Below are 19,073 nucleotides of genomic sequence, written 5' to 3' on the forward strand. Positions count from 1 at the left end.
CATAATCCTGAGAGAAAAAACAGTGATTTATTTTTTTAAAAATGCCTGAAAAGTATGAGTGCAGCACAAAATCTTCCCTCTGCAAAATACACTTGAGTCTTCTCCAAGACTGTGGAATGAAAGGCGTTGCACTTGGTAAATGGGAGGATCACAACAGTGCACTGACATAAACAAGATTAAATAAGGCCAAAAACACAGCCTCACAGTAATTAACTGGTATTGTTTGTGGTGTTAGATTTTGATAATAGGCCTGTGAGAATAGTTATCAAGTTGAAACTGTTATGCTGCTCAGTACCGTAAAAGGGTGGGGGGAGGACTGAAGAGCAAACACGCAGACAGAGGATGAACAATGAACTGAGTTTTCATAATGTTGGGAATGAACGAGGAAGGGAATGGAGTATGGGGGAGGGGAGTCAGGGAGCGTGAAGGCAGAGGAAGTTGGTGAGGCTGCAGGGATGGAGGCCGGTGGTGAGGTGAGGAGAAGTGTGAGGAAGTGGGCACAGAGCTCCAGCACATGGAAGCCATGCCCAGACCCTGCAACACAGGAGGATACAAAGAGACACCACCAAGCACACACAAAAATAAACCCACAAGCACACCACAAAACTACAAGGCGCCACAGAAACATAGACTACAATAAACCAAATGGCTGAAAGACCATGAGTTACAAATTAATAACATAGAATTTTATTTTTTGTTCTGCTAAAAGTCACACCTAAACTGTTTTGGTTGGATGTTTGTGTGTTTGTGAGAAACTTTGCCCATTAAAAAATGTAATAATACAGTTGGAATATTAACATACATTAGCATACTAAGTTAGCTTGATATGTTAATTCCTCAAAGTAAAGATAAAGCTTCTGAAAACTGGTTTATTACTTTAGTAAGTAACATATTATGACTTTATATAACCTGGTCTCATTACCAAGTTTCATTCTCTGGTGGCTAAAAAGGGAAAGTAAAGACAAAAGCAGGGTTTCTGTTTTCTTACAACATACCTTTTTGTGAGCAGATCTGTTATACATCAGCAGCAGCCAGTCAGAGATTTAACTTAAATTTCAGTGGTTTGGTGGAGAGTTCACACTAAAACTTGCAGGTTGAAGTTTGCGCCCTCACCTTGTAAATTATCAGTGAATACTTACCTTAGAAAGACATGCTTGGACAAGCACAAAGGTTATGGTTTATATGTACTTTTACTTTGACACTTTTATAAATGAAAAGGTTTTGAAGAAGAGCACCCAAAGAGCAGTTTCTGTTAAACTTCCCTAAACCTAATACAAAGCAGGACAAAGCTGCACTGATTAATGGCCGAATTGCGCACTGGCTCACTTTGTACTTGATGTGCCAGTTTTACTTGATGTGCCAGTTTAAGTCAAGCTAGGTTTTTTATTGAACTATTCAGCAAGGCATGCTTACATTGGAAGCTATAGTCAAAAAGCTTGACTTGGCTTTAAAGGGACAGTTCACCCCCATTAAAAAAAAATTCACATTTCTTTTCTATTACCTTAGATTGTTTTGGTGTGAGTTGCCAAATATAGTCTTGAATATAATGGAACTAGATGGCACTGTAGTACTCAAACAGCCAAACAATTACCGATGAAAAACTCAACAGCAATTTCTCTTTCCAGAAATCATGACCTGGTTACTTAAAATAATCCACAGACCTTGTTGTGCTTATTGACACACCTTGAAGTACATCTGTATAGTAAGGTGAGAAAGGAGACCACTGGGGGTCTTGAAAGAATAGACTTTCTGTTGTAGAGTTGCTCTTTAGAACTCAGTCAATGAGGGCTAATTAAATTGAACGCAAACATTTAACATATAAAGAGAAAAGAAGGCAGTTCGCCACGGTAAGTAGATGCATGTAAAGAGAGCCTGCTAGATTCATACAGTATAATGTTTAGAACTGAAAGTGTAGAAATTCTCAAAAGCACATAAAATGCTATTAACTGCAATAATCACAGTTAAATGTTTCAAGTTGGACCCATTTACACCTGCTTTGACTTATTAGTTGGTAGTAGTTGGATGTTTAGGGAGGAAAAATGCGTTTCCAACAGGTTATACCTAATGTCATGCCTTTGCATTCACATTTCCATTGTTTATTAAAATACTTCAGATGTTCCATTGAGTTGATTACACAAATTATTCCAGTAATACACAAAAACAGCTTAAGTAATGAGTGTTGATACTAAAAAGAAATGCGTATGCCACTCCTGAGTAAATGTTTTGCTTATGTGCCAAGATGCACTGTACAAGAGGAATTATGAATGTGAATGTACACAAAGTACATGGGTTGTCATTGTCTCATGGTAGCCTGCAGAATGTAATATGCTCTGGGGAGTTTGATCAATGAAACAAATTACAAACTATGTATCTGCAGAGACAGACTTAAGTGTCTTTATGGAGACTGTAAACATAAAACTTGCAACCATTTCTTCCACAGATTACAGCCATTATCTCTGGCTGTGTCCATTATTTCTGGAAAGAACAGTATAAAACGTCCTCTGATTGTGTTGGTAAACCATACAACAGCATTATTATTGTGTTAAGTCTCATGAAATATATCTTCACATCCTGTGTAGAGCATCATTTTCCTCATAAGCAGCAATGAAAGTGGAGGCTGTCAGGTCACATTTGGTTCTTTGCATTAAAAATGACCACAGTCTTAATTTGCTCTGTTCTGTTAATATAAGTGGACACAACAGAGCGTTGATATGTGATCATGTCTGACTCTCTGCGACGATGTCTAATTCTCCTGTAGATGGCGCTTACTTTCCTCCTGAAGTACTGCCCTGAGTAGACATACAGCAGAGGGTTCAGTGTGCTGTTAAGAAAGGCCAAATACACTGAAACCTGACCTCCTATATCGAGAGTTTGGATCCACAGCTTTTCATCCAGTGCTTGGATATCACAGAGTGTGTCGAGGAAGGTGAAGATCTGGAAGGGACCCCAACATAGTAAGAATAGTATTGTGACAGCATAAACCAACACTGTGGCTTTTGTGTCATGAGTGTCATGAAAAGCAACACTGTCGCTCCTCTGAACTAAAGCTTTGATTATGTTTCCACTGCTGAAAACAATAACCAAAACAGGGAGAACAAAGCCAACTATATTTAAGAGGATCTGATGGGCCAGTTTCCAAGAGCTGTTATGACTGTAATCCAGGATGCAGGATGTTGTCTCGAACTCCTCAATGAACTTCACCTTTCTGTGTACCAGTGCTGGCGTGCTCAGTATGACCGCTAATATCCACAGGATGAAGCAGATGACCTTGGCATAGAGCCTCCGTCTCAGCCACCTGGCCATCATAGTTTTCACGAGTGCCAGATACCGGTCAATGCTAATCATAACCAGGGTGTAGATGCTGGTGTAGAAATTAATGATGATGACGGAGTTGACCAGTTTGCATAAGGCATCTCCGTACGGCCAGTTGAATTCGTTGATGATGTTCATTGCCCAGAAGGGGAGGCCGCACAGGAGAATAAAGTCTGCCAGCGCCAGGTTGCTCAGGTAGATCTCTGCTACGGTCAGTCGGTCCTTGTGGACGAAGAACACCCCGAGGACAAAGCTGTTAAAGAGAAGGCCCAACAGGGATAAGGTGAAGATGTACGGGGGAATGATGGTGTGGATAAGCTCCCATTCTGCAGAAGTTGATGATGGACCGGTTGGCAGGGACGCACTGTTGTTTTCAGGCCACAGTGTTGTCACGGTTACAAATATCATTGGCTCCATGGGCTGGGAAACAAAATAATTATACATAACTCATCAGTAAAATGCTTTTATCGTTATGGACGAAAAATAAATACGCTAAGTTCAGAGTCCAGTTTGGACACAATAAAATAAATAAAATGAAGTAAAATACATAAATGATAAAAATGTTGCCACCATGATGACATGTTTATTCACAGTGAAGTAGCTTTAGTGCTGAGGATAACATGCAGCCAACCATGAAGGTACTAAAAAATGACAAAAGAGACCAATTATAAATACAAAACAACTACAACGAAATACTAAAAAGCAACAAAGAAACACAAATAGACTCAGAATAACTGCAAAAACCAAAAAGAAATACACACACGACATCTAAAAAAACTTATTCAGTTTAACAAGTATTTTAACAAAATATTTGCCAAAATAACTTGTTGAACTTTGTTTTCATATGCTACCCTAAATCATTTCTCTACAGTTGAAAAGACTAAACAGCTGACTACATCATTTCTTGTCAAACTCAGTTGTATCTGTTGGTATTTTTAAAGAGCAAACCAAATATAAAATGGAAAATGAAAACTTTCTTACCGTATGTTTCATGAAAATGTTCCTCCTGCGGTTAAAATGCTGATGATAACAGACACGTCTCGAACAGAGCTCATCTGTGTATACTGAGCTCCCAGTAAGAGTACACAGAGAGTCAAAGAGGAGATCTGCTACAGGCCTTTTGTATATAGAGTTGCATTCTTCCACACCCTTTGCCAAGTAGTTCAATATATCAACTTGTTTATGATGGAGTCAAAATTTGGTCCATGATCCATGCACTTATTAGAGAAACGTGTTGAAACTGAAAGCAGTGTTTGATTTCACCAGCAACAGTGCAGACTATTAAGAAAAGATTTATACAGAAATTATTGCTATTCCATTACTAATGATGTATTTTATTTCTTTTTATATATATATATATATATATATATATATATATATATATATATATATATATATATATATATATATATATATATATATATATATATATGATTTATTTATGGTTTTATTTATTAAAACTTAAAAAACACAATGTGTAAGGCCATACATGTCCATAAGAGATAAAATTGGCAGAAAACTAGACAAATAATACAGCAAAGCAAGGTTGTTTGTAGAGACCGTCATAGAAAAAATGCATGGGGACAAGCAGTATAGTCGTAAAAGGTAATCATAAATAATAACTACAAGGACAACAACAGCAACAGGAAATAACAAAACAAAAACAAACATAAAGACAAATAAACAGACAAACAAAAGGAAAAAAAAAAGGCAGATATTAATGAGTGCATGCGTAATCACAAATACAAAATGACCTACTCAATGTAGATGTACCACTAGGACTGGAAAAGCAGGGTTAGCAGGCCAGAGGATGATGAATTTTATTTCTTGAAAAATAGAATTGTCCCGTGCGTGACAGTGTTCTCAAAAAACAACATTCCTCACGGTCAGAGGGAAGATTATGGACAGATCTTAATGTGGTACACATCCATCTGATTTAACCAGTTAACAGGATTATTGCCTATTTATTCAGTCTGTAGTGACTCTGATGTTGAGATGTCGGTAATTCATAATTTGCTTTTCAGTTTATGAACATTTAACTGTTTATCAAAAAACATGTTTGTGTAACTAATGAATACAGATTCATCTTCATCCCTATTTATCTGTGTACGCATGTGTAATCCTATCCTAATCTATTCTAAATTTAATTTCAAGTCAAGCTGATGAAATGACAACTACAAATTTGATATGGCTCAAAACCAAATAGCAATTGCATTAGACTGAATGCAAAATATAAACATAATTTTTTTGTCAGTATGCAATGGTAAGTATTATCTAAATATGAGAATGAGGCTGTGGCAATCCTTTTATGGTCAAAATGATAACAGCACAATGAATCACACTGTCCATTAAAATAATCTTAGAGGAAAACTGGCTCATTGTAATTGTAGCAACAATTATTTCTTATCAAAACAAAGACACTCCATGCTTTTAATAGTTATAGATGATGTTTTATTGGAGATAAGAAACACTCATACATTGTAGAATTCAAATGCAGTGTGGTTGATTTATGGTCCTCTCTATTTTTTTTTATTGTACTCATCGTGCAGAAGCAAAAGTTATATTTCACTCTCTATATAAAGGCAGTGGCAAGATAACACACAAGCATGATGATTCCTCACTTAAAATATTTTGTGTTGCATCAGTTAAAGTAAGAGCCTGTTTTAACACATAGGTTTATCAAGAAAGCAAACTCCAGCATCTCAAAACATACTGTATTTTATCCCTGATAGTTGCTATGGAAACAGAAAACACAGCCTTGGATTAAACCTGCCAAATTAATCTTTGTTAAAACAGACCAACCTAGCTTTTTTTCCACACAAAAAACAACAGAAGTGAAAGAAAGAAAACTACAGTTGACAATAATCAGAACCATATGACATTACATAAAAGACTGATAAACACAACATAATAGCAAACATTAAAGTTAGTTCTTGAGGTTATTTAGCAAAAAGTTTCATAGTGTTAATTTACACTTCACAAAATTTTCCCTAGAAATTTAATTCCAAAAATCCAAAATCAATAACGTTTGAATTATTGAGCATCACAACAGATTACTTAGAGAAGATTGATAACAAAGATAACTGAACAAAGGGGTGGAGCTGTGGAGCAGTGAGGGGTGTATCTGACTCATAGGTTTTAGTGACCCCTTGCAGAAAGCCTTTTACCCAAAGTTGCTAACTCTTAATTAGACATAATCTTGAATCTAAACAGATAAGTTATATAAAAATGAATTCCCCCAACAGTTGTCACATATGCTGAAATTACTTGTAGAGCCCAAACCTGTTTTTTTCCACCATGCTCAAAACACTTTCTGCTGTAAAGTTGGGCATTTTAACATAAGTGTCTATGACTTCTGGAGCCAGCCTCAAGTGGCTGTTCATGGAACTACAGCTCTTGGCTCTTCCATATTTGCTCAGTTTTTCAGTACTTTTTGTTGCCACTTAATCATATTAGACATGGGAGTGGTATTGAATTTCCTACCTATTATTTAGAAGCAAATAAGTGTATTTCCTGAAATATCTTTTTTCTTTGATGAACAATAAGTTAACAAGAGATGTTAAATCTATATAAAAGACACAATTTACATGTTAAATAAATTGATTTAGCTAATGGCTGTTTCTGATAAAACTTTTCTCTATATGTGTGGGTTGATTTGGATTTCAGTGCTCTCAGTTTGCTTATTTGAGTTGAGATTGGCATTGGAATGACCGGACTTCCTCCATTGCCTTTTCCTTCTGTACAGCATAAGTCTGAACACTTCCCTCGCCCTCTGCCTGAAGTGCTTTCCCACAATCACATACAGGAAAGGATTAAAAGAGCTGTTACTATAGCCGAGATACGTAGCCAGCTGATTTCCAATGTCCAACACGTACCCCCAAGTACATCCGGAGAGCACTTCGTAATAATCCAAGGTGTCCAAGAAGATCAGAACCTGGTAGGGCAGCCAGCAGAGGATGAACACAGCTAGAACGACGAGAACAAGATACGCTGCCTTCCTCTCCGTGCTGCCTTTGCTGTATTTTCTTATCTCCTGGCTGCTCCGAAGGACCTTAGTGATGTGGTAACTACAGAAAGACACAATGGGAACAGGGATAATGAAACCTACTATCTTGACGGTCATGTTGAAGCGCAGCCGCCAGCCTTCATTGGGATAGTCAATGAAGCATGCGTCAATACCCAGATCAGGGAAGAACTTGACAGAGCGGAAGAGGATAGCAGGGAGGCTAAGCAAGATTCCAACAATCCAGATACCGAGGCAAATCACACGTGCCAAGAGGGCCCGTCTCTCCTTCCCCTGGTTTAGTGGTCTGGTGAGTGCCAGGTACCTGTCGACACTCACAAGTGTAAGGAACAGCACACTGCAGTAATAATTCATCCCAATCACAACGCTGATAAGCCGGCACATGGGCTTCCCAAACCGCCAGTCGAACTTGTTGATAATGGTTGCTACCCAGAACGGCAGGCAGGAAACCATGAGGAGATCAGCTATTGCCAGGTTGCTCAGGTAGATGTCGGCAACAGAGCTGCGGCGCTTCTGCAGACAGAACACGAAAAGCACAAAGGAGTTGCCGGTCACTCCAAGGAGGAAGATGATGGACATGTAGGCAGGCTGCATGGTGTAAACCCAGTCCCAAGCCTCTGTGTGGTTACAGACAAGCTCTCTTGTGTCATTCGCCATATTAAGATGTGGATCCCTGTGAAAGCTGTTGCACAGTAACAACGATTTTTAGAGTTAGAAAAAGGGTGCGCTTGAAATGAATTCCAGTAAAAACCTTTTAACTGTGCAAACACAGGTTAGATGTCTGTGTTGTTACCTTCATGTCATAATTTGAGTTCCAAAGTGAGAAGACTTAATCGATTTAGTGGAGTGTTAGTGATTTAATGGTGGTTTATCAGTCAGAGCACACAGCAAGCACATGCCTTTGTCAAAGAGGGCAAACTTAGCAACTGATTCTGTAGGGTGAGTCAGGTAATTTAGGACATCAGGTAAAATTGGACAAATAAGGTTTAACATCTTGGACTCTTTAAATACGAGCAGCCAGTCGCCAACTTTATCACAAATGAGCTTTACATAAAACAATTATTTTTGGTAATCTGACATTGCTAGTATGGGCACACCAAACATTAAAAATATCCACTGGTCCTAGAGCTTCCAAGGAGAGCCATGTGGCATGTTGATGATCTTATCTTGTTGATAAGAAGACTGCAGCTAATTTTTTTTTCCAAAAGCACATTGAAATACAGTTTAACATACAGACAGTTGGCCACCTTGTGCTTATATAAGAAATTGCAGTGTTGAGTACAAGTCATATGTTAAATGTTCAGTGATCATCTTGTGAGGTCACATACACAATCCATCTTTCCCAGCATCGCATAAATCTATCAGTCTGTTAATTTGATATAAAAGTTAATCTTTCCATACCTTGAATAGCAGTTACAACAAGTATCCAATCCGTCTTTGTAGGAGGTTCAGCCTGTAACCATTTTCGTGTTACAGCTTTCTTGCTGGCAGTTGATAATATCTTTAGTAAGTATTTATCTCACAAATAGACTGCAATAAAGGACCAGCCAATTCCATCACCAAATATGTTTCATATTGCTTTTGTTACTTCCTGCCAATATGACCGAATGGCTGGGCAGTATTTGTTTGAGTTTTTACAAAAATAATTCTACAATAGACATTAGTATTTCTGAGAAAGGGTTTTGAGTTTGTAATTAATGCATTTGGGTAAAATGTGACTAAATAAATAAGCTAATATGGGCCTTTCTTGACGTGAAATCAGCATGTTTTTAGCTATATATAACAGTTATTTGCTTGGAATTAAATGTGTGAAAGCACAGGATGGATCTTATAGGATTCAGGGTCAGTCAGACAATGATTTATGTTTATTAAGAATTATTTGTATGAGGATCAAATTCAAGTCTGCTATGAATTCTTTGGATATGTGATTCAACTATGATTCTGTGTTTTTTTTTGTTAAAAAGATGACAATTTTGTTTTGTTTTTTTTCCATATTCAATATCAAACTGACAAGATGAGCTACTTTGTTTGTTGTGTTTAACATGGTGTTATTGTAAGTGTGTATTTATGTATGTATGTGGACCCAAGGAAGAATATCCAGTGCTTATGCTGGTGCTAATGGGGATCCAAATAAAAAAAGAAACAAAAGACTGGACTATGTGTCTGTTTAAGACTCATTTAAGTTGCTTTCATTGGTTGGTCTGTCTTTGTTGTCTCTTGGCAGGATTATTGTTGGGAGGGTTCTGTTCTCTTGGTTTTTGGGTTTCAGTTTACTGTGTTTTTCCCCTCCTGTGTTTCTGAGCTGCCTCTCCCTCATTCACCCATCTACACACATGTCTTGCATTACCCTCATTAGTCCCTCCTTTCTCCTGAGTTTCAGCTCCCAGCCTGTTCTTCTGCCTTAGCACCTTATTGTGTCCACCTGAGCTTCTCAGCTCCTTTTCTCCACCTGCACTTCATCCCCTCGTCGGTCTAGTGTGTATTTAAGTCCTGGTTTTCAGTTCAGGCTCTTTTGGACCCTTGATTTGGTTGTGTGATGTTCCATTGTTGTTTACTTGGGGGAAAATATACTTAATGATTTCTGTTGCCTATCATCTCCTGCAATTGGTTACACCTGCTCAACATTTCATGACAAAAATCTAAGCCTCTACGCTTAAGGCCTCTGGCAAGACCTTTCTCGTGGCAGACTGACATTTGAGGGACGGCTTTAGTAGGAGACACGCTGTCAACTTTCATGGTGCCACTGACAGGGGCAAGTCCCATTGCCTCTGAAAATCTTTCCTCCACTTTTGACCATTACATACTTAAGTTTTTATTCCTCTCAAGGATCAAGATAGGATCACTTGCATACTTCTGAAAGGGGGACAAAAATACAAGGTCCATTGGTTTATTTTCAGCATGCATTTCTGCCTTTGAGGTAACATTGCTGGCTTGCATTTTTTTTTTTGTTCCATAACAATTTTCAGCTCTGGCAATGGTGGTGAAGGCTGACTCCCAAACAAAGATTTCCTGTTTGGCGCGACATACCTAACATTTTGGGGACAACTAGGGGTGTACCCGCGGCCACAGACCACAGTGAGTCAACATTGGGCCATTAAATGTTGGTGTGGAAAAATATAAAATGAGACAACTGATGTCCATGCGGCCAACAAAAATAAGCATGTTTGTGTGTCACCACTGGAAACTCTTTGACAGGGTCCTGGTTTTAACTCTGCAGACAATGAGTCAGAAACACCAGAAAACACTTAGCAAGCAGTTGTTGGGCTCCCTTATGTTCTTGTTTTTTCTGCTCAACTCAACATTTGCAAGATTCAACAAGCAATTCAGAAAACCATATGCATGTTTTAACTGACCTTATATTCAGAGATAAACAAATACTGGTACTATTTACAATCTGAGAAATCAGCAATGCATGACAGAATATGAAAACAATATTTACATAAATTATTTTACAGCAACCAGGCTGATTACACCTGTACATTCATGATAAGGATGTTTGCCAATGTTTGTAACAAGAGGCTGTAGTTTACTGCATGTGGTGAAACTGTTATAAAAGTAAGAGCAACAAGTCATTCAAGCCACCTAAAGATAGTTTATTTTAAGACCCAACCCAGTGCAACTCGAAACTTGCCAACTAGCCAAATTTGATTTCAGCATAAAATCCCGATGCAAAAGTCACTTTTCCTGGCTGTATGATATGCTGCTGGGTGGCATCCGCTGAGAATGCAGAAGAACAGAATAATACATGGTGTTATGAAATGCCACTGGATGATCAGATGACCAAACAGCACCTGCAGTGGCAGCATAACACACGAATGGGTGAACTCAGTTGAGAACTGAGACGAACAGAACCTGGGCATGATATGTATACTGACTGTGGCAACATGTGGCTACTTAAAATGGGAGCGTGTTGGAAGACCTCTTCAAATAACAATTTGAGGAAGGGTGATTTGGTCCAATTACATCTATTACAGATCTAAAAATAACTTAAGCTTAACATCAGAATCATTTGCATTTGTGCAAATGAAATCACTCTCAATCACAGTCATCTTTCCGAAAAGTCTTTTTTCCAGTGGAACAGTTCTTTTTAAAGCAGTATTTCATATCATAGTCTTGAGTGTCGAGGACAGGTTTGATGAACGTGAGGAGTCAGAAGTGGGTGTTCTCTTAATGTGCCACTGCTTGAAGAGTTCCCAAACTTTTTTTCGGAAGTTCTTTCCTACAATAACGTAGAGGATGGGGTTGAGAACGCTGTTGAAGAAGGCTAAGTAGGTGAAGATCTGATTGCAGATGTCTAAGACAGACGCAAAGTGACACCCTCCAAGGACGTCAGCTCGTAAGAGTACGTCCAGTGTGGTGACCACGTGGAACGGCACCCAGCAGATGAGGAACGCCAGGAGGACTGCCAGCACCAGAGTGGTGGCCTTCTGCTCTGATTTCTCGGCATTGAACCTCTCTATTTGCTGGATCTTCAAAGCCTGAATAATCTTGACAGTGCAAAAGGAGATAATCAAAATGGGGATGATGAAGCTAAAAACAACCAACATCCCATCAAAGAGCAGCTCCACAGTGTGGTTTGGGTAGAGCAGATAGCATGCAGTTACACGATAGTCAGGCAAATAGTCCACTGTCCTGAAGGCGAGTGTGGGGGCACTCAGGAGCAAACCGAAGACCCACACCAGCACACAGCCCAGTTTGGCATATTTTGGTCTTCGCATTCTGCCATGGGACATTGTACGCACCAGTGCCACATAACGATCTATGCTAACTAGAACAAGGAAGTAGATGCTGCTGTAGGCGTTCATCTTAATGCCCAGGTTGACGACTTTGCACAGGAACAGACCAAAAGACCAGTTGAAACCACTGGATATGTAGACAGCCCAGAAAGGCAAACAGGACACCAGGACGAGATCAGCAGCAGCCAGGTTGCCCAAGTAGATCTCAGCTACGGTGCAGGCCTTCTTGTGAAAGCAGAAAACCATCAGGACAAAACCATTAAACACAATTCCCAGCACAGTGATAACCAGGATATAAACCGGCTGGCCGGTGTGGAGCCACTCCCAGTTGTACGGATCAACACAGTCCGTGCCATTGGTGTTATTCTGATCTCCATATAAAGCTGTGGTGCTGAAGTCTGGGATGCTGTGAATAACATTAAACAGTTCAATTAAAAATTGATATTAAAACAACAGTTTAATATTTGGGAAGTTTTTAATGATTTGGATGGGAAGATCAGTACAACTCTCAATGCTGTTTCATGCCATGTTGGTTAGCTTTGCATAAAAACTGAAAATGGTTGGGAACACCTAGAGTCAGTGTTAAAGTATTTAAGATTGATTTGGTTTTAAGACCACTTTTTGAAGTTCTCAATTTGTTTTTGGACTTAAACACATTTGTACTCAGTCTTTTCTTGGTCTCATGCAAAGAAGATTTAGGACTGAATATCAAGCCCACAGCTCCAGGGATACCCAGCCCATTCTCATTCTGAAGTCGTCCAATAACGCCATTTTTTCAGTGTTTGTGGCGTAAGATACCGATGCCAAAGGCCACCTTATGCCACAGTATGATACGCTGCAGGGCAGCGTCGCTTTGAAAAGCTGCCAGACAGAACCCGGTCAGCTGGACAGCATCTGCCGCAATATACAAGCGGGCAGTGTCAGTTTATAATGTGGCTGTAAGAAACCTGTCGTAGTCATATAATATGCCATCCATATAGCATAATATGTACATATGAAAGTCCACTGACAAAGTGGTGATATGTGACAACCTGTTAGGAGGACTTCAGCTTGTTCATGTTTGTTGCTCATAGTAAAACAAAATTCAAAAAATTAATGTACATGAAACGTACTTTTGCAATGCCTTTTGGTTATTTCAGCAAGACATTTATCATGGTCCTTTGTTTAGGTGAGCCTAACTGAGCCTCTACAGTGGCTGATTATAAAAGTGTGAACTCTTTGGGCGCCAACTTTATAGCCAATCTTAAATTAGAGCAGTTAATTTCCACTAACTGCTGTTTGAGCTAATAATTACTGCATTGCAACCTTTACATGAACCAACAGCAGCTATGACCATTTTACAGTCCCAGTGAAATGGAAGTCAGAGCACTTCAGCATCTGTATTGTGACATATTTCCCACTGAAACAGATTATTTGATCAGTGTGCCGTTAGAAGAGGAATTTAGATCAAATCCTTCATATTTGACTGGAAACGCTAAAGGTGGACAGGTTTAGAGTTCAGCAGAGCTACAGTGGACTGCTAGCTTCACACAAACACCCTCACTGTTAGATTAGGAGCGTGATGACCGTGAAAAGATTGTTTTTGAAATGACTTTGATTGATGAAAGTGGACAATGTTATGCCAATGGAATAGTTTCCATCCTGGAAAAACAAAATCTGTGGTATGCTTCATGTAATGTAATTTACTGCAGGGCTGGAGCTGCCACACATACCAATTCCTTCATTTTTTTTCTACACTCTAGCCCACAGCCAGCAGCCATGGCAAACATAGGGTAAATGAAGGTGCACTGATGTTGCATTTTGTTGCTGGCTAACTTAATCCTCTGGGCCTTGCATATTTATTGATAAGTAGATGTCATGACATTACTGTGTGAAAGTGGTTGGCAAGCACCCGTCAATTTTTGTTTTACAGAAAGAAAACACAATTTGTTATGAGAATATATTGAAAATAGGTACACAAAACGTTATCTAAATGGTTTCAAAAGGCATTTTTCATTTCATCTTGGCCTTAATTCACGTAGTACAGTGGTCATCATGTTCCAGTAATGGGCAACAGGCTTGGCTCTGTTCACGCTAATTTCCCTGGAGGTATTTATTTGACTTTGCTCTGCACAATATGTGATGTCGTCTTAGTCGTCCATGAACGTGTTCTTGCACTGAACCGTTATTTCAAAGTCAATGACATTTTTAAATGAAATGCATTGGAAAATTATTGAATGAATGAAGAACAGATAATTTAAACAAAGCTGCAGTTCTACATCAAATGTGTCACTGAAATTTGTTTTTGTTGCTGTAAGATACCAGCTTTTTGGCAGTGGGCAAATTGCATGCATAAGCAATTGCTGCAAAGTGCAACATGTGATTTACAATAACCAAATGTTTGTTATAAAATATCTGTTTTTCTCTAATACATCTTCTCATATGTGTGGCCAGATCTGAGCTCAGATATGATGCCCTGCAATCAATATGATTTTCATTCAATATTTTATTCCATCAACATATCTATTACTGCTACTTTTTGTGTATCAGAAAAGAACAAATAAAAAAATGTAAGTAACAGGTATATAAAATGAAAGGTGACTACTGATCACTGTTATGTAAGACTAAACATGTCATATAGTCATATAGGTTGACACAAATAGATGAGATGCTGATAAGAACAAGTCTGGGTTTTCCATCTCCTAGTTTGTTTTGGCTGCGTTACACTATAAAATTAACTTAATGAAGGAAGTTATTCTTTCATCCAACACACCTTAATGTATGATAAATCTGAACACAAGTCAATTCATTTTTAACAAGTTTTTGTACATATTGACATAAAGTTATTATAAAGCACAACACTACTCTGAGTTGTTAGTTCGATATGGAATATTTCACAATAGTTTTACCACATGGATCCTTCACATACCTTGTTGGTTGAAGAGTCATTTCTCCTGAGTAAGTCCAGATGTGGAACGTCCAGATGCCCAGCTACACTGCTCCAGTAACCCTCCTTTACTCTGCTGAGTCTGTCTTTGACTCCCTCTCTTATAGGAAGTTAGAAGGATGTCTGCCAACTTCAGTCGGCGTGCTCTGTTTTTCTCTCTCTTTCCTGTCTGTCCCCTCCTCTGAATACAATCATACAGCAAGTCTATGTGTTTGTGAACAGGTTTAGTTTATGTTTATCCTTTGGTGGAAGATCAAGCAAATAAAGACTTTTTGCTGCCACTTGAGCTCAAAGTTTCATAGTGGGCAGTGACGTCTGTCTTTGCGTAAGGTCTCTATTAAGAATCTCAGAGAAATAACACAAAAAGCTACACATTTGAGGAATTATTGGACATCTTGTGGGAAATGATAATCACAGTAATTTAAAATAAATGTCCCATTACATCAGCCATGCCTTGGCATGTGTTTGAAAATATATGATTAACACAATTTTGGTTTATTAAGCAAGATCACTTTGATTTTTTTCCATTCGCCTCCCAATGACAGGGCTATCATAGCTAGTAGACATTAGACATTTTGTAGACATTCACTAAGTTGGAACTACACAGGCGCAAATAAAGTGTTTTCATAAACAGATGGTAAACAAGCAAATGAATAGTTACCTAACACCAGATACTTTATGCTAGGTAGCAGACATGGCCACAGCCAAGACACATAAGTTGCCTCCTTCAGGAACATTGGAAAGTTGATTACTTTTACATGAAAAAATAAAGCACTTGCCATTTGTATGTTTTCTTTGTTATTGCCCATATAATGTAAAAAGCAGATGGCCTGCAAGTGTTTTCACATGATCTAATATGGCCCCCATTCAAAAAGTTTGGACACTCTTGCATTACATAAACGCTGATGTGTGAACATTGTAATGTGATTCCCTCAGCATTACAGTGAAACAGATGTGCGGTTGGACTATATGAAAGTCTTTTAATGTTTAGTTCATGCACTGCTTGCTGTGCATTAGAGACCAATGAATCCATTTACTACACCGCATTATGTTTATTGTAAGATTATTATTACAGTAAATACCTCTGCCAGTGTCAGGTCAAAAGTACACCATTCAAATTGCTTTAGATGTGCATTTCAAGAGAGACACTGATATGTAGTGAATGGTTTGGTTACTGTGGGGAACCTGAAAACATGGCTTACTGTTCACCTAACCTCAGGCAGACAGAAGTAAACCTGACGTCATAGGCTGTTGCCATGGAGTCAAAATTGGAGGTGGATCAAAAGGGTTGCACCCAATAAATTGTCTTGTTTTCACATCTGTGTTCGTTTAACATAATTGCCCACACTTCCTTAGTGAAATATTTATATCCACAGTTACAGTTTTAAAGCAAAATGACAAAACAGAAGATAATGAAAATACTGGACAACTTTGCCATTTTCAACTGGTTATGTTTCATCGCATTGTGTTCAGATGAACAGTGTTCAGCTTCCCCCCTTTGCCACCAGTGTCCAGACCTCTACAGGCATACGGGCCGGGAGCTCAATAGGAAGCCAAAAACTGTTCATCTGTACACACTGCTATGACTCACAGCTGGATCAATATCAGTTAAGTTTTTATGTTTCCTTTAGCTTGTTCCTGTAAAGCAGGGTGGGTTTTTATTCAGTGTTATAATCATTTAAAAAGAGAAGCAACATGTGAATACATTTAGTAGACTAAACACTCAGTAGATAGCTAGCAAACTCTACATTTCTCAGGGTTTGATTTTGGTTTTGAATGGGGCAAGAGACGCATACCTCCTTTCAATCTCTCTGGGTAACAGGTATCATTATTACACTTGCCCTGGCACAACATACAACTCAAATTCCACAAAACCAGCCTGAAAATGAAAACTGGAAACAATTTCCAAGAGTCTATGGGGCACAGCCATATAGTTGTCTGACCCTTTTTGTAGCTGGACAATGCTACAATTAGTCAGTCCGCGTTCAAGGAGTGGGACCAGATATTTTTGACAATCAGAGACTGCAATTTTTGTAATAATTTCCTGTACCTGTCACATGGGTTTCACCACTGCCCCGCCCGTGCAGATTATGACTATTACCCTTGGTCCCATAATCAGTGAAGTAAATATTGGACCAAATTATGTTATTGACAGATCTTTATGTGATTTGCATGTTTCCATTGCGTGCCTTGTGATGATTCTGATGCAGAGTAAAACAGTTGTTGCCATTTCCCAAAAATGATTTGCAAGCACTGCTTCCTGGATCATATCTTATCATGCGACAATGAAAGAGACACTAAAGAGAAAACCCTATGTACAATGAAGCTTTGACACTGTTGCTGTCTCAGTTATTTTAACCGTCTGAAGCTCCTCACTAAGGTGAAGTTAATGGCTTTTGCAGGAAATTTGAGAACACAGTCTACCTTCCACCTAATGTGTCCACAACCCAGGATCCTGGCAGTGCATGTTACAAGTTTGTCACACGGAGGAGTGTGCTTTGACTCACCTGAAACCACAAGCCAAATCCAATGCTATCGTGGCAGGTGTGGACCTGCCCGTCTCTTGCTGTAGGTGAAGTTGTTGCATAATCCTAAAGAGAAACCAAACCATTCACCCATTCTGTGTTGTCCTGTTGCATGTGTCACAATTATCCATTGTTGCTCTCTGCTGTCCAGTTTTGAGCATAAACACTCAAACCTTTTCCCTCTGTGTGTAATGTCAACATCAAATCTCTTTCTTATCTACCGAATGAAGACTTATAATAAACCAATTAGACAGTCAGATTTCTATACTTCCCACATTAAGATATCTGTCCATGTGTGTAATACTAACGCTGCAAGAAGACGGATCAGTGGCTCAATCATCAAGCCTGTGATCATCAGCTTTTATCTCTGGCCTGCAATTTTCATTATCTCATTTGGATAAACAACATGGCAATTTGAGATCTAACTGTGCAGCTAAATAGGGACAATACACTTTACACCAAAGGTCGTTTTCAACTTAGCATTGATTTTAATGAACAAAGTGCTTGAAAGCAGTCGATAATATGAGGAAACTGATCTGGTGATTTCATAGTCATGTGATTAGCGTACAGTAGATGCATGATCATGACTGTGAACTATCTGAAAATAATGTGGCAATGATAGATTTTTTAGACAGTGTTGCCACTTCCTGTTTGTCCTACATGTGCAGACGTTGAAAAATTGCCTCATAATCTTCTGTAATGTATATTCTATGAATGTAACTGTTATTTGGCATGACCAATAGCCATGTGTTTGGAAAAGGCTCATACTCTGACTTGTAACCTCAAAGTAACCTTCAGCCAGAGCGAGCCCCATAGCCACACAAAGGCAGTTGGCAACCAGTTGTATATTTCCAGTTGGTGCTGGCGCCATTCTCCCACCCACCATTAGTTTTCCCTGTCATGTCAGGTTGTCTGACATGCAATCTAATAACAGCTAAGTCATGAGACTTCCTGGTGTTGCAACAAAAATGTTGTTTCCTCCTTTTCTCATTCCCTCACACCCTCGCCTTGTTTCTCGAAATGATAAAAATCAAAATCAGATGTCATGAAGTACTGACTTTCTATTCATGACACTTTCCCCTGGAACCAAATATATGGCAAGGGGAACTGAATATCCAAACAACAGTACAAAAGAGGTTAAGTAACACCTTATCACAAACAAAAGAAGCACTTGAGGTTGATTTAGCGATATTATAATATCAACATTGATATCAAATTATTTTAGTTGCTCTGACAACTCACTTAAGACTGCACTTCACTTGCTCTCACTGGCTGATTCAAACTGTTGAAAGAATATTTGCTTTTCAACTTTATTCTGTCCCTGTTTTTGTGTGGTTGGTTGTTTTAACTGTTTTAACCCAAACTCAGTGGCATCATCAACTTAAATCCAGCCTAATCTCACTCCCAGGGCGCCAATATACGCCCTGGGAGTATCTGTAGCATCTGTGTGAGATGTTGCAGGCTATCCACCCACTCTTATGTAAATCCATTTACTTCATGATTAGATGCTCAGAGCACTAGATGTAGTTTAAAGAGCAGACAGTCCATTT

At 38.8% G+C, this 19,073-nt stretch overlaps 2 protein-coding genes and 1 pseudogene across 2 annotated transcripts; all 3 read right to left on the reverse strand.

The window, feature by feature from the left end:
* Positions 1 to 2,110: 2,110 nt before the first annotated feature.
* On the reverse strand, positions 2,111 to 3,732 carry bdkrb1 (bradykinin receptor B1). The gene has a single exon (XM_042513857.2). The coding sequence runs from the start codon at positions 3,727 to 3,729 to the stop codon at positions 2,626 to 2,628; it is 1,104 nt and encodes a 367-aa protein (XP_042369791.2). The 5' UTR covers positions 3,730 to 3,732; the 3' UTR covers positions 2,111 to 2,625.
* Positions 3,733 to 5,752: 2,020 nt separating this feature from the next.
* Positions 5,753 to 9,820, reverse strand: LOC121953854 (B2 bradykinin receptor pseudogene; annotated as a pseudogene).
* Positions 9,821 to 9,975: 155 nt separating this feature from the next.
* Positions 9,976 to 15,158, reverse strand: LOC121953748 (B2 bradykinin receptor-like). Its single transcript, XM_042500961.2, has 2 exons — positions 14,981 to 15,158; positions 9,976 to 12,478 (listed from the first exon to the last, which is right to left on the reverse strand). The coding sequence occupies exons 1-2, from the start codon at positions 14,998 to 15,000 to the stop codon at positions 11,437 to 11,439; spliced, it is 1,062 nt and encodes a 353-aa protein (XP_042356895.2). The 5' UTR covers positions 15,001 to 15,158; the 3' UTR covers positions 9,976 to 11,436.
* Between the last annotated feature and the right edge of the window lie 3,915 nt (positions 15,159 to 19,073).

Source organism: Plectropomus leopardus, chromosome 14 (genome assembly GCF_026936395.1).
Source record: "Plectropomus leopardus strain MGB_pleo_1.0 chromosome 14, ASM2693639v1, whole genome shotgun sequence".
Lineage (NCBI taxonomy): Eukaryota > Metazoa > Chordata > Actinopteri > Perciformes > Serranidae > Plectropomus > Plectropomus leopardus.